This window comes from Belonocnema kinseyi, chromosome 4, assembly GCF_010883055.1.
Source record: "Belonocnema kinseyi isolate 2016_QV_RU_SX_M_011 chromosome 4, B_treatae_v1, whole genome shotgun sequence".
Lineage (NCBI taxonomy): Eukaryota > Metazoa > Arthropoda > Insecta > Hymenoptera > Cynipidae > Belonocnema > Belonocnema kinseyi.
The window spans coordinates 51,268,388-51,292,195 of record NC_046660.1 but is presented as its reverse complement, the minus strand read 5'-3'; the positions used below and the strand labels follow the sequence as shown (position 1 = coordinate 51,292,195).

Sequence of the window (23,808 nt, the reverse complement as noted above, 5' to 3'; positions counted from 1 at the left end):
AATTAATCTTCAACAAACCGAACTAAATTTCCACCAGTTAAATTGAACCAAAAAAGACAACTTTTTCTATGAATATAGTTGAATTTTCAACTAAAAAAGATCAGTTTTCAAACACAACTGGAAGTTACATTTCAGTTGAAAAAAAATTAATTTGCAACAAAAAAAACAATTTTCCTGCAATTAAATTAAACCCAAAGAGACTAATTTTTAAGAAAATAGTTGAATCTATAGCCAAAAAGATAAAATTTCAAAAATAAAGATTAGTTATCTACCCAAAAAGATGAATTATAACAAAAACAAAATTTTTAATTAAAAAATCTAGAAGAGGGGGAAATTTCTTGAAAACGGGGGGCAAACCCCGATATAAAAAAAAAATTAGAAAAGAGGAGATTATGGGAAAGAGTAAATTAAGTCTGGAATATGAAAGTGATTTTCAAACTTATTAAATAATTATTAAACTTTACCGTTGGTCAAATTGGTAACATAGTTTATGGACGATCCCTTACGAATTCTAAAACCCACCTTTGTTTGCAGGAGCCTTTTTAAGAGAAACAACGAGTGTCGCAACAGCTTTCAAAACGAATGATATCTCTGACAACCTGTATCTAGAAAATGATCCGTAATAAATATTTCTTAAATTAAATGTTTTTCTAAACTAAATTTGGGCTTTTCATTTAAACGAAGAACAGAGTGGCCGCCAAACTTTATTTCCCAAATTTCTTGATATTTCAAAACAATTTAACTTAAATTCAAAAGAATAAAAATGAATGAGAAAAAATTTTAAAGTCCACAAAATTCGATTAATTTCAGTAAAATTGGAATGAAATAAGATAAGTTTAAGGTAAATAAAAAAATGATATTCATTCAAAACGAATCAAAAATATATAATAAATTCATTAAATTCAGTAAATTTGAATTTAATTTAGAAAAAATCAAAGGAATTCGAAAGAATTTAACGAAATATCTAAGAATTCAAAGTGAGTTTAACAGACTTCAAGATGAATTAAACAAAAACTTTTAAAAATACCTTGAATTCAGTAGAATTGATTTTATTTAGCAAAATTGAAGTGACACTTTCAAGCAGAAGGACGAACTTTCAGCAAAATACTTGAATTTCTAATCAAAAAGTTTAAGTTTCTAATAAAACAAATTCAATCAAAACTGGAAGAGTTCAATTTTTAGTTAAAAAAGAGAATTTTTAAACAAAAAGATGAATCTTCAATCAAGAAAACACATTTATTTAACAAAGTTGTTAAAATTTCAACCAAGCAGTTGAATTTTCAAAAAAACAAAGATTAATCCTCAAGAAAAAATTAATAATTGATATTTTGAAAGGGAAAAGATTTTTATTTTAAATCAAGTTTTATTTTTAACAAAATGATGAATTTTCACATAAAAATGACGAATTTTTAACAAGAGCTTAAAGTTTAACCAGGAAATATTTTTTAATCAATAAAGAAAAAAAAATTATCCAAAATCTTTCATTTCGAAGCCAAAAATACAAGCATTTCAACCAAAAAATATTTTAATTTAAAATCAAATAAGTTATTAGCAATAATTTATAGCCAATAAAGATGAAGTACCAACAAAATAATTTAATCCTCAAATAAAACAACTTAATTTTCAAGCAAACAGTTGCTTTTTTTACAAAAAAAGGTGAGCTTTCTACCAAAAAAGGTAAATTCTTAACAAAATATATTTTTTATCAAATTACATAAATGTTCTCCTAAAAGTGAGAAATTTTCAACCACAGAAATTACTTTTTAACTAATCTGATGAATCTTCTACTAAAACAATGCATTTTCTACATGGTAGTTACAGTTTCGACCAAATAGTTGAATTTTCTACCAGATTGAATTTCCAACAAAAATTTTCATTTTAAACTGAAATAGATTAATTTTTATCCAGGCAGTAACATTTTAACTAAAATATATGAAATTTCTACAAAAAGAAATGAATTTTAAAATCAAGAAGACGAAAAATTATTTTGTTCAAATCTCCTTTTTTTGGTTCAAAATAATTTTTTTTTTTTTTAACGGAAAACTAAACTATTTCATTTTTTGTTACAAATTTCTTTTTAGTTGCCAATTCACTGCTTTTAATAGAAAATTTTATATTTTATTTTAATTGCCATACTTTTTTTAATTAATTACTTTTTGTTGAAAATTTAAGTATTTTGTTCAAATCTTTTTTTTTTTCGTTCAAAATTATTTTCTTCACTGAAAATTGAACTATTTCATTTTTTCTTACAAATTTATTTTTTTAGTTGCAAATTTTCACTGCTTTCGATAAAAAATTAACTGTTCTATTAAACTTTTGTTTGCTATACATTCATTAGTATTGGTTGAATATTGCAGTATTTTGTTCAAATCTCGTCTTTTTTTGGTACAAAATTATTTTTTTAAACTGAAAATTGAACTATTTCATTTTTTGTTACAAGATCATTTTTTTAGTTGCAAATACATTTCTTTCAAAGAAAATGTAAATGTTTTAATTGGAATTTGTTTTTTTTTCTTTGTTGAAAATTAATTTCTTAAATTAAAATTTAAGTATTTTATTTAATATTTGTCTTTATTGTTTAAATTCAACTGTTTTTATTTGATATTCAAATTTTTTGTTATTGGAATATCCACTATTTTAGATTTTCTCTAAAAATTCATATTTTTTCGGTTGAAAGTTATACTAGTTTGTTAAAAAGTAATTTTTGGTTAAAGATTCAGTACTTCAGTTGAAATTCCACTAAAACATCGATTTTTTTTATTAGAAATCAATTTTTGAAAAGAAAATTGAACTATTCGATTTTTGGTTGAAACCATTTTCTCTCTTATTTAAAAATTCACTTCTTTTGTTGCAAATTGTATATATTCTTGGGAATTCAATTTTTTCAATTAAAATTGTACTTCCATTTTTGGTTAAAAATTTATTTTTTTAGATGAAAATCTAACAATTATGTTGAAAATTCTTTTTTTCTAGAAAATTTTCCTTTTTTAGTTACAATTTGGTTGAAAATTTATGTATTTTGTTGGAAATTTTTCTTTCCGGCAAAAATTTAATCTTCTTTTTTGAAAACTGATCATTTTGGTAGAAAATTTATCTTTATTATTTAAAAATTCTACTATTTGTTTAAAAAAAAAGAGAATGTTATCAATAGAAGCACTCTGATTTATTCGCAACACACAAAAATTTCATGTTTTTTAAAATTCAGAAATACGCAAGAAAAAGTGACCAGTAATTTAAATATTAAATTTTTTCTCTCCAAACTGAATGACTTACTCTTTCACTTTATTTTACAAATAAACTTTCAACTTTTATTAATAATTTGTCTAAAAAAGCCACTGTTGATTGATCAAATTTGAGAACAAAATCCCTAAAAATGAGTATGTGATGGCTTAAAAAACCGCTTACGAAAATTCTCTGAATTTTACCATTTTTTTCAAAATCCCTGACTTTTTCCTGACTTTTCCTGGCCAAAAGAATTCCCTAACTTTTCCCCGGTTTCTAGATTTTTCCTGACACACAGCCACTCTGTAAAAATCCAAATAGAGTACAGAATACATGACATTACCTTGGTAAGGGACATTTTCCACTTCTCTTCTCATCATCGATATAACGTTTGAGAACTTCTTGAAACCTATGAAGTAAAGCTGTCACCGCCAATCTTCCGGCAACTCCGCCTTCGTCTTCCGGCATTTTTTCCTTGTTTAAATCAATCTCGTTGTTCAGTCCATCGAGCAACGAAAACTGAAGCAAAGTCTCGAAACAGGTCTTTGCGAATTCTTCTCGCAATTTTGGCTCCCCATTTTTCTCTGTACAATTATTTAAAATTTATATTCATCATATTAGCGAGTTTAGTTACAAATTTTGGACCCATTAAATAAGCAAATAGAGGGTGGCCGTTTTAAACGACAAAATAAATTCCCGGTCATTTCCTGGTTTCCAAACATTCTTCACGGTCAATGAAATAAAAAAAATTGAACACTAAAGCTAAAAAAAATTTCCACTTGTGGTAATAAAAACTGAGCCGCAAATGAAAGCACTCAAAGTGGAACTGTTAAATTTTGAACTTTTAAAATTGAAATTTAAGTTTCTAATTAAAAATTTTTTTATTCAAATGCTTAATAATTTACGCGCATAAAATTAAAGGTACTAACATTTTTCACTATAAAAAATCTAAATCCACATTATCATTTTCAATGCTCTAAATTAAAAAATCAATCAATGAATTTCAAAATTATATAATTTGAAGGAATTTTAAGCTGGAAACATTAAAAATTGCAAAGTTTTTAACTTGGCACTTCCTAAATTAGAAATTCAATTATTGTCTTTTTAAATAGTTTCAACATTCTTGGAAAGCTTCAAAATTTTATTTCAAAATTTTGAGAAATCTAGAAGTTGTTTTAAATTTGTTTTGAATTTTCAATTGTTTTGGAAAATTTTTCAGAACTTCTAAATATCTCAAAATTAATTGCATTTTTTCTACAATTTTCAGAAAATCCTGCAAATTTTAGAAATTTTTTTTACAATTTTGATGTATAAATAACAATTGAACATTTATTTTTTGTAGACGAAATTTGAGTAATTTTACGAGATTTGTAGAAGTTTTGAAAACATTTAAACTTTATAAAAAACTTGAAACGATAGCCTAATATACAACAAAATCTAGATTTTCGTAGATTTCAAGCAAAAAAATTAGATTCTTTTCAAGAATTGTGAAAGGCTTCAAAAGAATAAAAACATATTTTTAAGATTCCTAGGGGAATTAAAAATAACTTTTCATTTTGAAAAATTATTTTAAGAGAATATTCAAAAACTTTTTCAAAGATTAAAAAAAAAAAATTTTAATTAAAAGAATATTTTAAGAAAACTTTCTAAAATTTGCATGATAATTTTCAATCTTTTTAAACCTCCTAAACATCTCTTAAAATTACTCCATTTTTTTCTAAAAATTTTAATTTGTATATTATGTATTAAAATTTAAAAATTTCACTTAGAAATTAAGCATTTTTCAAATATAACAATTAATATTTTCACATTCAAAGTTTAAAGGCTTTTTGAAATTTTAATGATTCTAGGCTTTCTGTGTCAAACAATTCAGTTAAAAATTCTTTACTCTTAAATATTTAGTTTCAATTTACTTGTCTTAAATACAAATTCAAATATTGCTAAATATTCAATAATTAATCTTTTTTTAATTAAAAAATTTCAAATTGAATGGGTTAAAAATGTAATATTTTAGACTGAAGCATAATTTTCAATTTAATAAAATCCTTTAATTAATAATATATTATGATGAAGTTGTTTTTAAGTTAAAAATAGTTTATGAACTTTCAGTCACACGTTCACATTTGTTTAATGGCTAAGACTTTCAAATTGGAACCATTTAAGTTTTAACGTTAAAATCTGAAAATTTTTAAATTTTGAACTGATTTAAAATCGTTTTGTCATCAAATCGTTTTTGTTCACTTTTTATTGCTTAAAATACAGATAAATTTGAAAAAATGTATTTATTTATTAAATAAAAATGTTTTTATCCCATATTTAAAAAAATTAAAAAATTCTTTAAATTAAAAATGTAAGCTTAAAAAAAAATTTTAATTTAATTTTAATTTTGAAATCGAACGTGGAACGATTTTTCTTCTACAAATATGTAAAATTTCCAGTAAAACAAAAATTCCCGGACATTTCCCAGTTTCCCGGTCCAGCGGCAACACTGAAATAACTAAATAGTGTACAAATTGGAGAAAATGAGCGTTAAAAAAGTGTTATAAAATTTTCCAAGTAATAAAATTATCAGGGTGGCGATTCGGCGGACGATTATAAATTCCCGGTCATTTCCCGGGTTTTCCCGGTCAAGTTTTTTAATTTTCCCGCGAAACTAAAAGTAAAATTCATATTTGTTACAAAACGCTAACCTTTTTTTTAATCATGACGTTCATTATAATCATCCTTACACACAACAGAAAAAAAAATACAAAATAAATGAATTTTCAAATAAAATGATAAATCTTCAACTGCAATTGTGTAATTTTAGATCAAACAGTTACATTTTCAACTAAAATTCTAAATATTTAACTGAAATACATGAATTTCCAACCAAAAAGATGGTTTTTTAAACAACAAGATTATTTTTCAAATAAAAAGATTAATTTTGTACTACGAAAATAAAATCTTTCAAAAAAATACATGAATTTTAAACGAAAATAGTTAAATTTTTAATAAAAGAAGACACATTTTCAATGAAATAGTGGAAGTTTCTACTAAAAAAAAGTCATTTTCAACTAAAAATTGCATAGTAACATTTTTGGTTAACAACATTAATTTTAAACAAAACGTCAGAGTTTTCAACTAAAACAATGAATCTTCAACTGAAATAGTTGAATTTTCAATCAAAGGAGACAAATTTTTTTACCCAGTTGAATTGTTAACTAAAAAGAAAAGCAATTAGAAACAGGATAAGGAATAGTTGCATTTTTAGTAAAACAGATAAATTTTTTATCTTAAATGATACATTTAAAAAAAATTAGCTTTCAACTAAAATAATGAATCTACAATTAAAATAGTTGAACTTAAAAACAAAAATATGCATTTTCAGCTAAACTTATAAATATTTAACTCAGACACATGAATTTCCAGCCAAAAAGATGAATTTTGAAACAACAAGATTATTTTTCAAACAAAAAGATTAATTTTTTACAAGAAAAATAAAATTTTTCAACAAAATACATGAATTTTAAACGAAATAGTTAAATCTTTAATGAAATCAAACAAATTTTCAATGAAATAGTGGAATTTTTACATAAAAAATATAATTTCCAACCAAGAATGGAATAGTAAGATTTTTAGTTAAAAAAATTAATTTGATAAAAACAGATAAATTGTCAACCCGATCTCAAATAATTAAGTTTTAAATTAAGAAAATCAATGTTCAACCAAAAAGGACGAATTTTTAACTAAAAAAGATTATTTTTCAACCAAAAATTTAATTAATAACTATTTTCAGCCAAGAAAGAAGCAAATTTTCAATAAAATAGTTAAATTTTCGGCAAAAATTCCTTTTTATCCAAAGGATACAAAAGTCTTTGATCAAACAGCTCATATTTCTAACAAAAAAAAAATTAATCTTTAATTCAAATGATGAATCTTCAATAAATAAATTAATTTTTAACAAAACAGTTTTTTTAACCAAGTAAATTTATTTCTAACCGAAAAAATTAATTTTCAGCTACAATGATAAATAATTAACTGGAATATTTGAATTTTCAACCAAAAGGAAGGATTTAAAAACAATGAGATTAACATACAAAGAGAAAAATAATTTTCTACCAAAAAAGCCGATTTTCTATCGAAAAAGTAGTTTTTTAAAACAAAAAACGTGAATTTTAAACAAAATAGTTGAATTTGCAGTTAAAAAAGACAATTGTTTATCGAAATTGTTAAATTTTTAACTAGAAGAGATCAATTTTCAACTAAAAGCGGATTCCAGTTACAGAAATTAATTTTTTACCAAACTGATGAATTTTCAACTAAAATTGTGAATCTTCAACTGGAATAGTTGAATTTTATTTTAAAAAAAAAATTAATTTTCAAACATAAAGATTATTTTGTTATAAAAAAGGCAAATATTCCATAAAGTAAATTAATTTTTAAACGAAAGTTTAAAATAATGAAAACTTTAATTTTGCTAGAATCAGAAGTAAATTCCTGGTTTTTTAATTAAATTCCCGGTCATTTGCGATTCATTCCCCGGTTTCCGGTCAGGTCACCACCCTGATTAAATTAAATTTTAAGGGATTCCTAGCTATTTCAAAAAATTGTATTAATTTTAATAGATTTTTATGATTTCAATAGATTTCAATAATCAAAATGAATATTACTTTTTAAGAATTTCGACGATTTCAGGAAATTTAAAGAATTAAAAAACTTTTTTATGATTCTAAAGATTTTAAGTTATTTTAAGACTCCAAAAAATTTCACGAGCTTTTAATAATTTCAAGGTTTTTCAAAGAATCTTATAGGATTTCCAAAGATTTTAAGGAATTTCTAGAAAAACTTTGGAAAATAAATTAAACTTAAAAAAAGTTAAGATATTTGATGGAATTTCACACATTTAAATGGTTTGTTTTTTAATTTAATAAGCATGTTTAATTGAATTTATATTCGAGGAATTTCAAATTATTTTTATTTATTTTAGTACATTGTTACGATTTTCAAAGCTTTAAGTGAATTTGAACGATTTTTAGAGATATGAAGGAATTAAAAGAATTTGAAAGGATTTTAAAGATTTGAAGTGATTTTAAAAGTCTCGAAGAATTTGAAAAATAAATTATATTTCAAGGAAAGTTAAGGCATTTTATGGAATTTCATACATTTACAGGATTTAAACTTTTTTAAAATAAATTTTTAATGAAAATGTTTATTTAACTTTATAATTAAGGGATTTAAAATAATTTCTATTTATTTGATTACATTTTTACGTTTTATAGATTATTTTAATAGATTTCGATGAGTAAAATCAATTTTATTTTGGAAATATTTAGACGGAATTTTAACAATTTCAATGGATTGAAGGAATTAAAAGAATTGCAAAGATTTTTAAAGGTTTGAAGATATTTTTAAACATTCCAAAGAATTTCAAGACCTTTCAATAATTTCAGAGTACTTCAAAAAATTGTTCAGAATTTCCAAAGAATTTAAGCTGGATATTAAGGAATTTTTAGACGACTTTGGAAAGTAAATTAAATTTCAAGAAAATTTCAGATATTTTATGGAATTTCGCCCATTTAAAGTATTTAAATGAGTTTTTTTTAGATAATTTTAATAAATAAGTTTAATTTAATTTATAATCATGTGATTTCAAACATTTTTATGGATTTAATAGATTTCGATGAGTAAAATCGATTTTATTTTGGAAATATTTCGACGGAATTTCAACAATTTCAATGGATATAAAGTAATTAAAAGAATTTTAAAGAATTTTAAAGGTTCTTAAAGATTTAAAGTTATTTTAAAAGATTCCCAAGAATTTCAAGAGATTTAAAAAATGTCAAGGTATTTCAAAGATTTTAATCTGTACTTTTAGGGATTTCTAGACAACTTTCGAAAATAAATTAAATTTCAAGAAAAGTTAACATATTTTATGGAATTTCGCACATTTAAAATATTTAAATGTTTTTTTTTGTTGATAATTTTAATTAATAAGTTTAATTTATTATATAGTCATGAGATTTCAAACATTTTTATGGTTTTAATAGATTTCGATCAGTAAAATCAATTTTATTTAAAAAATATTTTTAAGTTATTTATAATAAATAAGTTTAATTTAATATATAATCATGTGATTTCAACCATTTTTACGTTTTTAATAGATTTCGGCGAGTAAAATCAATTTTATTTTGGAAATATTTCGATTGAATTTTAACAATTTCAATGGATTGAAGGAATTAAGAGAATTTCAAAGGTTTTTAAAGATTTGAACTTATTTTAAAACATTCCAAACAATTTCCAGAGCTTTAAATAATTTCAAGGTAGTTCAAAGAATTTTATAGGATTTTCAAAAACTTTAAGCTGGATTTTAAGGGATTTCTAGACAACTTTGGAAAGTAAATTAAATTTCAAGAAAATTTCAGATATTTTATGGAATTTCGCCCATTTAAAGTATTTAAATGAGTTTTTTTTTTTAGATAATTTTAATAAATAAGTTTAATTTAATTTATAATCATGTGATTTCAAACATTTTTACGGTTTTAATAGATTTCGATGAGTAAAATCGATTTTATTTTGGAAATATTTCGACGGAATTTCAACAATCTCAATGGATATAAAGTAATTAAAAGAATTTTAAAGGTTCTTAAAGATTTAAAGTTATTTTAAAAGATTCCCAAGAATTTCAAGAGATTTAAAAAATGTCAAGGTATTTCAAAGATTTTAATCTGTACTTTTAGGGATTTCTAGACAACTTTAGAAAATAAATTAAATTTCAAGAAAAGTTAACATATTTTATGGAATTTCGCACATTTAAAATATTTAAATGTTTTTTTGTTGTTGATAATTTTAATTAGTAAGTTTAATTTATTATATAGTCATGAGATTTCAAACTTTTTTATGGTTTTAATAGATTTCGATCAGTAAAATGAATTTTATTTTAAAAATAGTTCGATTGAATTTTAACAATTTCAATGGATTGAAGGAATTAAAAGAATTTCAAAGGTTTTTAAAGATTTAAAGTTATTTTTAAACATTCCAAAGAATTTCAAGAGCTTTCAATAATTCCAAGGTAGTTCAAAGAATTTTGTAGGATTTTCAAAAATTTTAAGCTGGATTTTAAGGGATTTCTAGAAAACTTTGGAAAATAAATTAAACTTTAAGATAAGTTATGATATTTTATGAAATTTCGCACATTTAAAGTATTTAAATGGGGTGTTTTATCAGATAATTTTAATAAATAAGTTTAATTTAATTTACAATCATGTAATTTCAAACATTTTTACGGTTTTAATAGATTTCGATGAGTGAAATCAAATTGTTTGTTAAAATGTTTCGACGGATTTCAACAATATCAAGGGGTATGAAGAAAGTAAAATAATTACAAAGGAGTTTAAAGATTTAAAGTTATTTTAAAAGATTCCAAAGATTTTCAAGAGCTTTCAAAAATTTCAAGCTATTTCAAAGATTTTAAGCTTGATTTTAAGGGATTTCTAGACAACTTTGGAAAATAAATTAAATTTAAGAAAAGTTTAGATATTTTATGGAATTTCACATATTTAAAGAATTTAAGTACTTTTTTTTTAGAAAACTTAAATAAGCGTGCTTAATTGAATTTATATTCGAGAAATTTCAAATGATTTTTTATTATTTTAGTACGTATTTACGATTTCCAAAGATTGAAGTAAATTTGAAGGATTTTTAGATATTTGAAATTTTATTTATAATCAATTGATTTCAAACAATTTTTACAAATTTTAATAGATTTAAACGTTTTCAAATAAATATCAATGAGTAAAATAAATTTTATCTTTAAAGGATGTTAAATATTTGAAGTTATTTTTAAACTTCCTAAACAATTTTTTATTTTGGATTTTACGGAATTTCTAGACAACTTTGGAATATAAACTAAATTTCAAGAAAAAATAAGGTGGCTCTGAAATTTCACACATTTAACTTGATTTATATTCAAGGGATTTCAAATGATTTCAATTGAATTTATTACATTTTTACGATTTCTCAATATTTAAATGTATTTTGAAGAAATTCAGTGAGATTCTTAAGAATTTTAGGGAATAAAACAAAGTTTATTTAACGAGATTTCTACGCATTTAAAAAATTACAAGGAATTTCGAAAATTTAAAAAAAATCTGAAGATTTTCAGTAGTTTTTGCCGCCCCTCAACCCCTTAAAAAATTATTTAAATAGTTTCTAGACATGCCCTTAATGTTGATAAATATTTTTACCTATATTTGTCGCCGTGGCTGAATGGATGGATCCTTTATTGAGAAGCATAACGACTCGAAGAATAAATTGATGCGGAATGTGTTGAGAATGAGGCAAAACTTCGTCTCGAAGAAGTTCCATTACTTGACAATCTACAGCTTCGTCTGCTTGAATTTCCTCCACGCCTCTCTCCGTGTTTAGAGCACTGGAAATCGATTTCATAAACAGAACACGATTAAATTTTCTCTTCTTTAAAATAACCTTTTTAAAATAATAACAGGCCTCACTGTCCCTATGGGATAAAATATTGGGTCTAAAGGGCACTTTGTCTCACGCTCATAGGATAATTTTTTGCGCTCAAATGATACAACATTCAGGATAAACTCAAAAGATTTCAAATGAGTTGAAAAACATTCTTGAAAATCAAAGAAATCCCATTGATTTCCGTAAAATTGGAATGGATTTAAAGAAATTTAAGACAAACGAGAAGAATTCGATAATATTCAAGGAAATTCATGGTGAAGTTAAAAAAAATCAAATGAATTGAAAACAATTTAAAAGTGTGAATAAACTTAATTGAATTCAGTAAATTTGAAATGAGCTTAGAAAAATTTACCTGAATTCAAAAGAATTTTATGAGATACAATAGAATTCAAGGTTTGCTTAAAATACTTCAGTACCATTGAATAAAAACTTCTAAAAATTCAAATAAATTCCTTGAATTGCGTAGAATTGGGTAAATTTAGAAGAATTCAAGAGAATTTCAAACAATTTAAAAGAATTCAGAGTGAAAAAATTTAAAAGAATTCAACAGAATTGGAAAAAAAATTTAAATCAAAGAAATTCAATTGATTTTCGTAAAATTTAAATGAATTTAAAGAAATTTTAAGTTACAAGAAGAATTTTTAACTAAAAAAAAAATAGTAATTTTCAACTAAAACAATGAATCTTCAACTTAAATAGTTGAATTATCAAACAAACAAAAATTAATTTTTGCCGAAACAGATAAATTGTCAACCCGATCTTGAATAACTATGTTGTATGTTTTGAAAATCAATGTTCAATAAAAAAAGATGAATTTTCAACTAAAAAAGATTATTTTTCAACAAAAATTTAATAATTAAATTAGTCAAAGAGGAGTGTTCAACCAAAAAAATGAATTTTCAACAAAAATTATGGAATATTCAACTGGAATAGTACTTTCAGTTTAAAAAAATATATATTTTCAACCAAGAAAGGAACAAATTTTCAATAAAATAGTGCAAATTTCGGAAAAAAATTCTTCTTTATCCAAAGGAAATAAAAGTTTTTAATCAAACAGCTAATATTACATAAAAAAAATATTTTTGATTCAAATGATGAATCTTCAATAAAAAATTAATTGTCAAAAACAGAGTTTTTTTAACCAAATTAATTTATTTATTACCTAAAAAATTAATTTTCAGTTACAATGATAAATATTCAACTAGAATATTTTAATTTTCAACCAAAGGAAGGATTTTAAAACAATGAGATTAACACACATAGAGAAAAATAATTTTCTACTAAAAAAGCAGATTTTATATCGAAAAAGTCGTTTATTTAAAACAAAAACGTGAATTTTAAACGAACTAGTTGATTTTTCTGTTAAAAAAGACAATATTTTCAACTAAAACGGTTTCCAGTTAAAGAGATAAATTTGTAACCAAACTTATGAATTTTTAACTAAAATTCAAATAAATCCATTGAATTGAGTAGAATCGAGTAAATTTAGAAGAATTCAAGAGAATTTAAAAGGATTCAGAATTAATTCCACAACCAAAATTTAAATGTTTTCAAGTCTTCAAAACCCTGCTAATTTCTACTCCAAAAAGTGACTAATAATTACAAAAAAATTCCTGTTTAATTCAAAAGAATTCAAAAGAATTGACATTTTTTTAACTAAAAAAATGTCATTAATTTCCGTAAAATTAAAACGAATTTAAAGAAATTTTAAGTTGCGAGAAGGATTCACTGAAATTCATGAAAATTCAAGGTGATTGAAAAAAAATCAAATGAAATGAAAACAATTTCGAAATATGAAACAACTTAATTGAATTCAGTAACTTTAAAATTAGCCTAGAAAAATTCAAGGGAATTCAAAAGAATTTGATGAGATGCATGAGAATTCAAGATTTGCTGAAAATACTTCAGAATCCATGAAAAAAACCTTCTAAAAATTCAAATAAATCCATTGAAGCGAGTTGAATCGAGTAAATTTATAAGAATTCAAGAGAATTTAAAAGAATTGAAAAGAATTCAGAGTGAATTCCAAAACAAAAATTTAAATCTTTTTAAATCTTTGAAATCCTACTAATTTTCCATCCAAAAAGTGACCAATGACTACAAAAAAATTCTTGTTAAAATCAAAAGAATTCAAAAGAATTGGTAAATTTTTTTAATCGACAAAATGCCATTGGTTATACTAAAATTTGAGTGAATTAAGAGAATATTAAGGCAAAACAAAGAACTGGATGAAATTCAGAAGAAAAATCAAGCTGAATTTAAAAAGCAATCAATTAAAAATCAAAAATAAATAAGAAAAAAATTCATTGAATTGAGGAGAATTGCATGAATTTAGAAGAATTAATTTTTTTAAAAGATACAGGACAAATTAATAAGAAGTCAGGGCGAGTTCCAAATGAAATGCAAAAAAATATTTGCAAATCTTTTCACATCCTTGAAACCCAAGAAAATCCATCACTTTTTGTGAATAAATTCTTGGAAATCCATTTAAATATTATTATTTTATTATTACACCATTAAGCCCTTTCCCATACAAACCCTTAAAATCCTATAAATTATTAAAATCCTTGGAAATCCCTTAAATGTTTTTAATCTCTTGAAAATCCCTTCGATTGTTTTAAAATATCCTAAAATATTTCATATTCATTGAAATCCCTTCAGACTATTGAAATAAATAAAAAAATTCTGGACTAAGAAAATTTCATGATACCCAGCAATATTGCAAATGCTTTGAAATCCTATTAAATTACTAAAATAAATTAAAAATTACTTCTAATCTTCTAAAATAAACTTAAATATTTTAAATCGTTTAAAATCTTTTGAAATGCTTCAAAATTTTTCTAAAACTCTTAAAAAAGCCAAGGTGTTTGAAAAGAATACCTTAAAATATTTCAAATTCTTTAATAATTTTATCAATTTATCATCAGGATCAAATAAATAAAAAGTTTTAAAATCCATTGAATTTAGAAGAATTAAAATACATTAAGATCTTTGTAATCTCTTAAAATCATTGAAAGTCTTGGAAACCTTGTAAAATCCTGTGTAATATTTTTAAATGTCTTATAACCTTAGTGGTCCTGTAAAATCCGTCCATATCTTCCGAAAATCTAGAAAATTCTTTATCCTAAAATATTTCAAACGCTCTGAAAATCATTCAAATTAATGAAATTAATATAAAAAATGCCCTAAAAAATATTCCAAATACGGACTACTATTCTTAAATATATTCCAAAAATGGAATGGTTTAATTTTCAGTTAAGAAAATTACTTTTCTACTAAAAGAAAAACCAAATTTTAAAAAAAATCATGAATCTTCAATTGGAATTTTTTAAAAAGAATGAATCTTTCACCTCAGAAGTATTTTCGAACAAAAAAAATTAATCATGAACTTAAATTATTAATATATAACTAAAATACTTGAAATTTAAACCAAAAAGTTTAGTTTTCAAACGAGAAGATTAATATTATACTAAAAAACGATTATTCAACAAACAAAACGAATTTTCAACTAAAAAAGAAAAATTTTCCAGCGAATAGTTGAATTTTCAATTAAAAAGATTAATTTTTAACCAGTTTTATTTGGAATTAAATCATATTAATTTTCGATTATGATAAATTTTCAATAAAAGAGTTTAACTGTCACCAAAGTACTTTTATTTTACATCAAGAAGACGAATTTTTGGCCAAAAAAATTAATTTTCAAACAATTAGATTAATATCCTAACAAAAAAGACGATCTTTCAACAAAATATACGAATTTTTAAAAAATAGTTCAGTTTTCAATTAAAAAATAGAAATATTCACCCAAATAGTTGAATTTTGAATTAAAAAAAAATTAATTACTAACCAAGAATTAAATAGTTACATTATGAGCTAATAAATTAATTTTCAACCAAACTAATGAGTTTTAAACTAAAATAATGAATTTTCAACTAGAAAAGTAGAATTTTAAATAAAAAAGATTAATTTTCAACTAAAATGATGAATTTTTATCTAAATTACTTGATTTTTCAACAAGAAAGATGAATTTTAAACCAATAAGATTAATTTCTCCCAGAAAATACGAATCGTCAACGAATGCAAATATTTTAAATTAAAAAATTTAAATTATCAACCCAAAATTGAATCATTAAATTTTATGTTAAAAAGATTCATGTTTAACAAAAGAGATGAATTTTCAAATAAAATGACGAAATATTCTGTTGAATTAGTTCAATTTTCAATATAAAAAAAAGTAATTTTCATGAAAAAACAACTAAATTTTAAGAAAATAGATACATTTTCAAACAAACTGATGAAATTTCAACGAAAATGCTGAATTTTTAACTTGATTAATACAATTTTCAAGGAAAAATATTATTTTCCAACCAAGAATATGAATTCCTACCAAAAAAAAAAACGAAGAATCGATTAAGAAAAATAATTTTTTATCAAAAAATTAAATAGTTAAATTTTTAGTTTTAAGATTAATGTTCAATCAAAAAGATTAATTAAGTAATTTTCAACAAAAAAATCTAATTTAAAAAAAAACAGCTTATTTTTCATCCAAAGAGATAAACTCTCAATTAAAATGATGAAATATTCTATTGAATTAGTTTAATATTCTATTCTATATATTCTATTGAATTAGTTTAATTTTCAAATATAAAAAATAATGATTTTCATTTAAAAAAACAACTAAATTTAAACAAAATTGTTACATTTTCCAAAAAACCGATGAATTTTTAACTTGATTAATACAATTTTCAAGCAAAAAGATTAATATCCAACAAGAATATTAATTCCTACCAAAAAAGACGAAGTTTCGAATAAGGAAAATGTTTTTTTAACCAAAAATTAAATAGTTACATTTTTAGTTTAAAAATGAATGATTAACAAAAGAGATTAATTAATTTAAAAAAAAATTTATTTTGAACAAAGCAACTTATTTTTCAACCAAAGAGCTGAACTTTAAATTAAAACTATGAATTTTCAACGAAAAAATTAACAGAATTTAAATTTTAACCAAGTAATTGAATTTTCATACTAAAAAAGATTAAATACTGAACGAAAAATTTGGAAGAAAACTGTTGAATTTCTAACAAACCACACAAATTTTCAGCTAAAAACTATGAATTTCCAACCAAAAAATAAAATAGTTAAATACGGTCATACAAAGCCATTTTTACAAATGAAAAATGATTGTTATTCACTTTTATATTGCAATTAATAATATACACGCTCTTTAAAAAATTCCTTCTAAAAAATTTTCTGATATTTCCAGGTTTTTCCAGGTACATAAATTCCCTGACAAATCCAGGACTTCCATGTATTTCAGGTAGGAGAGACACCCTATAAAATTTATTAAAAATTTCTCGGAATCTTGAAAAATACCCTGAAATATTTCAAAAGAATTCAAGAAAATGCAAAAATAACTATACCCATTTCTGTATTGTCCAGAATTCTTTTGAAATATATTTTTAAAGATTCCGTGAAAATTTTCGTTGAAAATTAATTTTTTGATTTTTTTGTTGAAAATTCACATTTTTCAGTTGGAAATTTACCTTTTTTGCAGAAAATTTGTCTTTTTGCATTAAAAATTGAACAATCTGGTTTAAAATTGAATTTTTTGTGAAACATTCGACCTTTTGATAGAAACTGCAACTATTTAGTTGAGAATTTATATTTTCGACTTAAAAAATCATCTGTTTTGCAGAAAACTCATCTTTATGGCTTGAAAGTTTAACACTTTCCTTGTGATTTTTCTTCCTCATTGATTGAAAAATGCTTTTTGTTTGAAGATTCATCTGGTTGGTTGAAAATTGCTATATTTTGTTGAAAATTCGTTTTTCTTTTTAATGGAAATTTAACCTTTATTTTTAAGTTCACATTTTCAAGTTAAAATTAACACTATTTTGTAGAAAATGAGTAAAAATTGTAAAAAATTTGTAAAAAATTTTTAGCTTGAAAATTTAACAGTTTTCTTGGAATTTTTTCCTTCTTGACTGAAATATCTCTTTTATTTGAAAATTTACCTTTTTAATAAAAAATGTATCTATTCTGTTAAAAATTCATTTTTTTGTTGTTGTTTTTTTTGGTAAAAGTTATTTTTTTGTTTGTAAATCTAGACATTCAAGATGAAAATTAAACTTTTTTAAAGAAAATTTAATTTTTTGGGGATTAAATATTGAATAATTTGGTACAAAATTGACTCTTTTGTGAAAAATTCAACAGTTTAATAGTAAATTAAACTATTTGTCTCTATTGGCCTCTTTAAATGAAAATTTAACTATTCGTTTTTTTATGTTAGAAGTTAACTTTTTCTTTTGCTAATTCACATTTTCGAGTGGAAAATTAAACATTTTTGGATTAAATATTGAATAATTTGGTTAAAAATGGACTTTTTTTGTTAAAAAATCAACAATTTAAAAGAAAATGTAAATATTCGGTTAAAAATTCATATTTTTGCATTGAAAATTGAACGATTTGCTTGACATTTTTTTTTCTTTCTTGGTGGAATTTTTTTTTAAGTTTAATCTCATTGGTTAAAAATTTAACTATTCGTATTTTTATGGTGGAAGTCAATTTTCTTTTTAAATTCACATTTTTGAATTAAAAATGTACTTATTTTGAGGAAAATTCGTCTCAAAAATGAAATTATTTTGTTGAAAATTCGTTTCTTTTTTTTTTTTTTTTTGCTTGAAAGTTAACTTTTTTGTTGGAAATTTACATTTGGGATTTGAAAATTAAACTTTTTTGAAGAAACTTCAAAGTTTTTGGATTAAATATTAAATAATTTGGTTCAAAATTGACTTTTTTTGTTAAAAGTTTAACAATTTGAATTTGAATTTCTGTAACATCCTGAATTCTTTTGAAATATTCTAGGGCATTTTTAAAGATTCCGAGAAATTTTTCGGGATTTTAAAGATTTTAGGGTATGCAAAAAATAATAATGTGCTTTGAGAAAAAAAGTGACTAACAGTAACTGTGTGGCACCTCTGATTATTTTTTATACTTACTTCTTACAGAAACTTCCCATTTTTGCTATTTTTCTCAAAATCCGAGACACTTGGAAGCTTTGATTTAATTATATATATATATTTTTTAATTATGGGCTGCAAATAGGGTACCATATGGGCCAAATCTTGAAAATAGGGTACTTTAGGGGCCGGAATGCGAGACTAGAAATAATTTTTTTCAGGAAATACCTTTTAGGAAATAAGAAATCGTCCAGTGTATCCGCTAATTTCGGCCACATGCTCTGAAACTGTTCCGAGTACTTTCTCGCTAAAGGGATTCCAGTATGCAAAATCGCGAGGAGACTCGTAATCGCCAATTTCCAGGTCGTTTGGGAGGGACAGCTATATTTCATGGACAAAGGCACATGCAGTGCTTCTATGATGTGCCTCAAAATTTGGCCCTCGATTACCGGAGATTCGTGGGCAGTTTTTTGATACAAACTTACTACCATGGATAAGGCTTTTTCTCCAAAAGGCACGTAGTTCATAGTCACCCAGTCGGCCTGAAAAAAGGGTTCATTTTACTATTATCTTTTTAAATTTTCAAAACAAAAAAAAAATCTAAAGATAATTCATGAAAACTTACAGATACCCCTCTGACTTGCGAAATTTGCTTTGTAGCAATTTTTCCATAAGTCGGTGCTTCGCAAGCCAATTTTAGGAAGTAAAGAAGCTGCAGAAAAATGGGTCCTATCATTGTTTTTAAATTTTCTGGTCCCAAAAGTGCCTCCTGAAAAAACAGGAAATACAACTTTTTTAGATGAAAGATCCTTTATTGGATTCTAGAATTTTATTTATTTCAGAATTCATGGCTCAAAATTCTCTCAACAGAGGGGATATTGGGCAATTTTTCGAGAAAATGGAGAAATAAATTCTTTTTATTAAAATTAACATATTGGTACCATATTAAATTCAATTTCTATTGCATCTTTAGCAAAATAATTTAGAAAACAGTGGACTTTCAAACCCAAAAAGATGAATTTTCAGACAAGAAAGATGATTTTTCAACCAAATAGTTGAATTTTCATCAAAAAATTTGCATCATTAGCAAATAAATTCATTTTAGACCAAAAATTGTATTTACAACTAAATGGTTGAACCTTTAAGTAAAAGAGAGAAATTTTTAAACTGAAAAGATGTATTTTTTATCAAATGGTCGAATTTTTAAATAAAAGAACTTAAGTTTTTTTGGATGAAATAACAGTTTTTTATCTGCTAGCCTGAAAAAGGTTCAAATACATTTTTACCTGTAAAAAATACCTCTCTAGCGAGTTTTTGATCCACAAAGATAAATGTTGAACGAAACACTTAAATTTTTGGACAAAAAAGATCAATTTTTGACAAAATAGTTTGGATTTTTCACCAAATATTTGAATTTTAAAAAATGATTGTTTTTTAGCATAAAAAGAAGTATTTTCAACCAAAGAGTTCAATTTTAAACTAAAAATATCAATATTCAGCCTCATGATTGAATTTTCAAATAAAAAAAAAATCCATTTTCAACGAAAAATGGAAGAAATAAATTTTCAGTTGAAAAAAAATCGATTTCAGTAATAAAAAACGAATTTTCAACAAAATAATTAAATTTTCAACCAAACAGTTGAATGTTAAAAACAAATGAGACGAATTTTCAGCCAAATCATAGAATTTTCACATAAAAGAGATGAAAGTTTTTTTTATCGATGGAATGATAGTTTTTGACCTAAATTTTTGAAAAAATATTTTTTTTTTAATTTTTAACTGTGAAAAAATGCAATTCTAACGAGTTTTATATACAAACAGATGAACGTTGAACAAAACAGTTAAATTTTTTAAGAAAAAAGATTAATTTTTAAAAAAAAGTTTAATTTTCAAACAAAAAATATTAGTTTTGCAACAAAATAGGTAAATTTGTAAGCAAATGGTTGAATTTTCAGCATTGAAAGAAGTATTTTCAACCAAATAGTTGAATTTTAAATTAAAAAGATCAATATTCAGCCACATGGTTGAATTTTCAAATAAAAAAATCCATTTTCAACGAAAAATGGAAGAAATAAATTTTCAGTTGAAAAAAATCGATTTCAGCGACAAAAAACGAATTTTCAACAAAATAATGAAATTTTGAACCAAGCAGTTGAATGTTAAAAACAAAGGAGACGAATTTTTAACCAAATCGTAGAATTTTCACATAAAAGATATGAAAGTTTTTTTTATCGGCGGAATGATATTTTTTGACCTAAATTTCAGAAAAAAATTTTTTTTTTAATTATTAAGTGTGAAAAAATGCAATTCTAACGAGTTTTATATATAAAAAAAATAATTTAGAACGAAACAGTTACATTTTTTAACAAAAAACATTAATTTTTGAAAAAAATTTAATTTTCAAAAAAATATATTAATTTTGCAACAAAATGGTTGAATTTTCAGCATTGAAAGAAGTATTTTCAATCAATATTCAGCCACATAGTTGAATTTTCAAATTTAAAAAAATCCATTTTCAACGAAAAATGGAAGAAATGAATTTTCAGTTGAAAAAAATCAATTTCAGCAACAAAAAACGAACTTTCAACAAAATAATTAAAGTTTCAACCAAACAGTTGAATCTTTAAACAAAAGAGACGAAATTTTAACCAAAAAAAAAAATGAATTTTGAACCTAAACTAAAAGATCAATATTTAACCAAACAATTGAATATTCAAATAAAAATTATCCATTATCCACGAAAAATGGAAGAAATAAATTTTCAGGTAAAAAATCGATCTCAAGAACAAAAAACGAACTTTCAACAAAATAATTAAATTTTCAAACAAATAGTTGAATTTTTAGGCAAAACAGTTGAATTTTTAACCAACAAAGATGAATTTTTTGTCGACGGAGAGTGAGTCTTTGATCTTATTAACTAAACCAATTTGTTTTAAATTTTTAGCTGTGAAAAAATTAATCTCTAGTGAGATTTACATCCAAAAGCGAATATTTAACAAAATGGTTGAATCTTCAACCAGAAAGTTAAATTTTCATGCAAAAGATGTGAATTTTTAACCTACAAAAATATATATTTAACCAAATAGCTTAATTTTCGATCCGAAAGAACACATATTTTAGAATACACTTGAATTTTCGAACTAAAAGTATGAATTTTCTATAAAAAACGACGATTATTCAATAAAATAGTTACATTTTCAAGCAAAAAAAGACTTATTTTCAACAAAATAGTTGAATTTGTAATCAAATATCTAAATTTTTAAGAAAATAGTTGAATTTTTAAACAAATAGTCGAGTCTTAAACGAAAACTGAAATAATTCATATTTCATCAACAAAATTTAATTTTAAGCAAAGTTGACTTCAACCTAAAAAGAATAATTCTCAACGCAAAATGTAACAGATGAATTTCAACGCAAAATTATCAATTTTCAATCAAAAATGAAATAATTACATTTTCAGCTCAAAGAATTAATTTTCAAGAAAAAAAAATGAATTTTCAACAAAATTGTAGAATATCGAACTAATAAAACCAATTTTCAAAAAAGTGCCTAACTTTCAAACGAATTGTTGAATTTCAAACCAAAAATTGAAGTCAAATTTTCATTTAAGAAAATCAAGTTTTAACCGATAAAAATTAAACGAAATAGTTTAATTTTTTTTAAATAACATACAATTTTAACGAACTAGTTGAAACTTCAGCTCAGCATTTTTTAATGTTATATAAAGTTAAGTTCAACAAAAAAAAAAAGATGAATTCTCAAAAGAAAATGTAATAGTTGATATCTTAACCAAAAAAATACGAATTTTCAACAAAATATTTGAAGAAAAAAAACATAATTCGAGCAAAGAATTAAATTTTCAAACAAAACAGATGAATTTTCAACAAGTTGCGTATTCTTCAGTCAAAATAAAAAAGATTATTTCAAACAAATTACTTAATTTTCCAGGTAAAAAGACGAATTCTATACAAAAAACAGTTGAATTTTCGAAATCAAAAATTCTCGTATCAAAAAATACGAATATTCAAACAAACAAAAATTTCTACAAAACAGAAAGTGAGAAATGAGTTTGACAAAATAGTAAAACTTTGAACCAAGTAGTTGAATTTTCAATCAAATTTCACCTAAAAACGATACATTTTAAACCAAAAATGGAATAATTGATTTTTCAGCCAAAATAATAAATTTAACAAAAAGAAATTTTTTTAACTGTCAACAAACTAGCTAAATTTTGAACCAATAGAATTATTTTTAAACAAAGTGATTTAACTTTCAACCGAATAGTTGAATTTTCACCGAATAGTGGAATAGTAAAATTTTCAGTTCAGAAAATTAAATTACAATCGTTAAAAATTATTTTCTAACAAAATAGTTCAATTTTCAACTAGGAAATGAATTTTTAACAGAGAAGTTCAAATATCAACCAAGTACTTGAATTTTTGACCAATAAGATGAGATTGAGCAAAAGAATTTTTTCAATTAAAAATTTTCAATTGAAAATAATTAACGTTGTACTGAAAATATTTTGATTTTATTATTAGGTTTTATTAATTCAGTTCGCATTTAAGCAAAAAAATATGAATCCTTTTTTAAAAATGGGGAAAAATAAGAGAATATAGGAAAGAGTGTGAGGTCTCTTAATTATTAGATTGATACCTTTTGTAAAAGTTCCATAGAGTGGAGAATTCCATCTTGGAGTTGTGTGAGAATAGCGTCTGGAATTGTAGGTAAAATGTAGGGCGTCGACTCTCCATGAACAGGCACAGCGACTGCGTTTTTCAAAACCGAACACAGTTTTTGTAAATCGTTACTAGTGTACCTACATTCAAAAACAGAAATTATTTAGTATTACCCTTCGATAATTTAAAAGTAAAATAAGACGATATATTTCCAGAAATAATAAGATATCGGACTTGAAACTAATGGAAATTTTTTGTATTTAATGCGATACAAGTTTGTAATATTTTTATCATAGGATCTTTTAAAATTTTATAATTAATTTATTTATTTCAGACAAGCAATATTAATTTTCTTCCATAAAACATGAATTTTAAAGAGGAATAGCAATATGAGTAAAAGGGGAGCAAATGTAAAGAGTGTAGGAAAAGGGGATTGGTCAAGGGAAGGAAAAGAACAGTTTAGAGAAAAAATAAGAAAT

The 23,808-nt window shown here is 23.4% G+C and overlaps 1 protein-coding gene across 2 annotated transcripts in view; it reads right to left on the bottom strand.

Moving 5' to 3' along the window:
• LOC117172065 (protein MON2 homolog) overlaps window positions 1-23,808 on the bottom strand; it is a 103,224-nt gene that overhangs the window by 5,751 nt on the left and 73,665 nt on the right. Inside the window, exons 18-23 of one of the 2 annotated variants that reach the window (XM_033359811.1) lie at window positions 23,307-23,469; window positions 19,276-19,419; window positions 18,879-19,192; window positions 11,448-11,632; window positions 3,566-3,806; window positions 523-605 (exon numbers count right to left, since the gene is read on the bottom strand). In XM_033359811.1, coding sequence (XP_033215702.1) covers window positions 523-605; window positions 3,566-3,806; window positions 11,448-11,632; window positions 18,879-19,192; window positions 19,276-19,419; window positions 23,307-23,469 — 1,130 coding nt within the window. The remainder of the gene's footprint in view (window positions 1-522; window positions 606-3,565; window positions 3,807-11,447; window positions 11,633-18,878; window positions 19,193-19,275; window positions 19,420-23,306; window positions 23,470-23,808) is intronic. The other variant, XM_033359812.1, reaches the window with a different exon arrangement.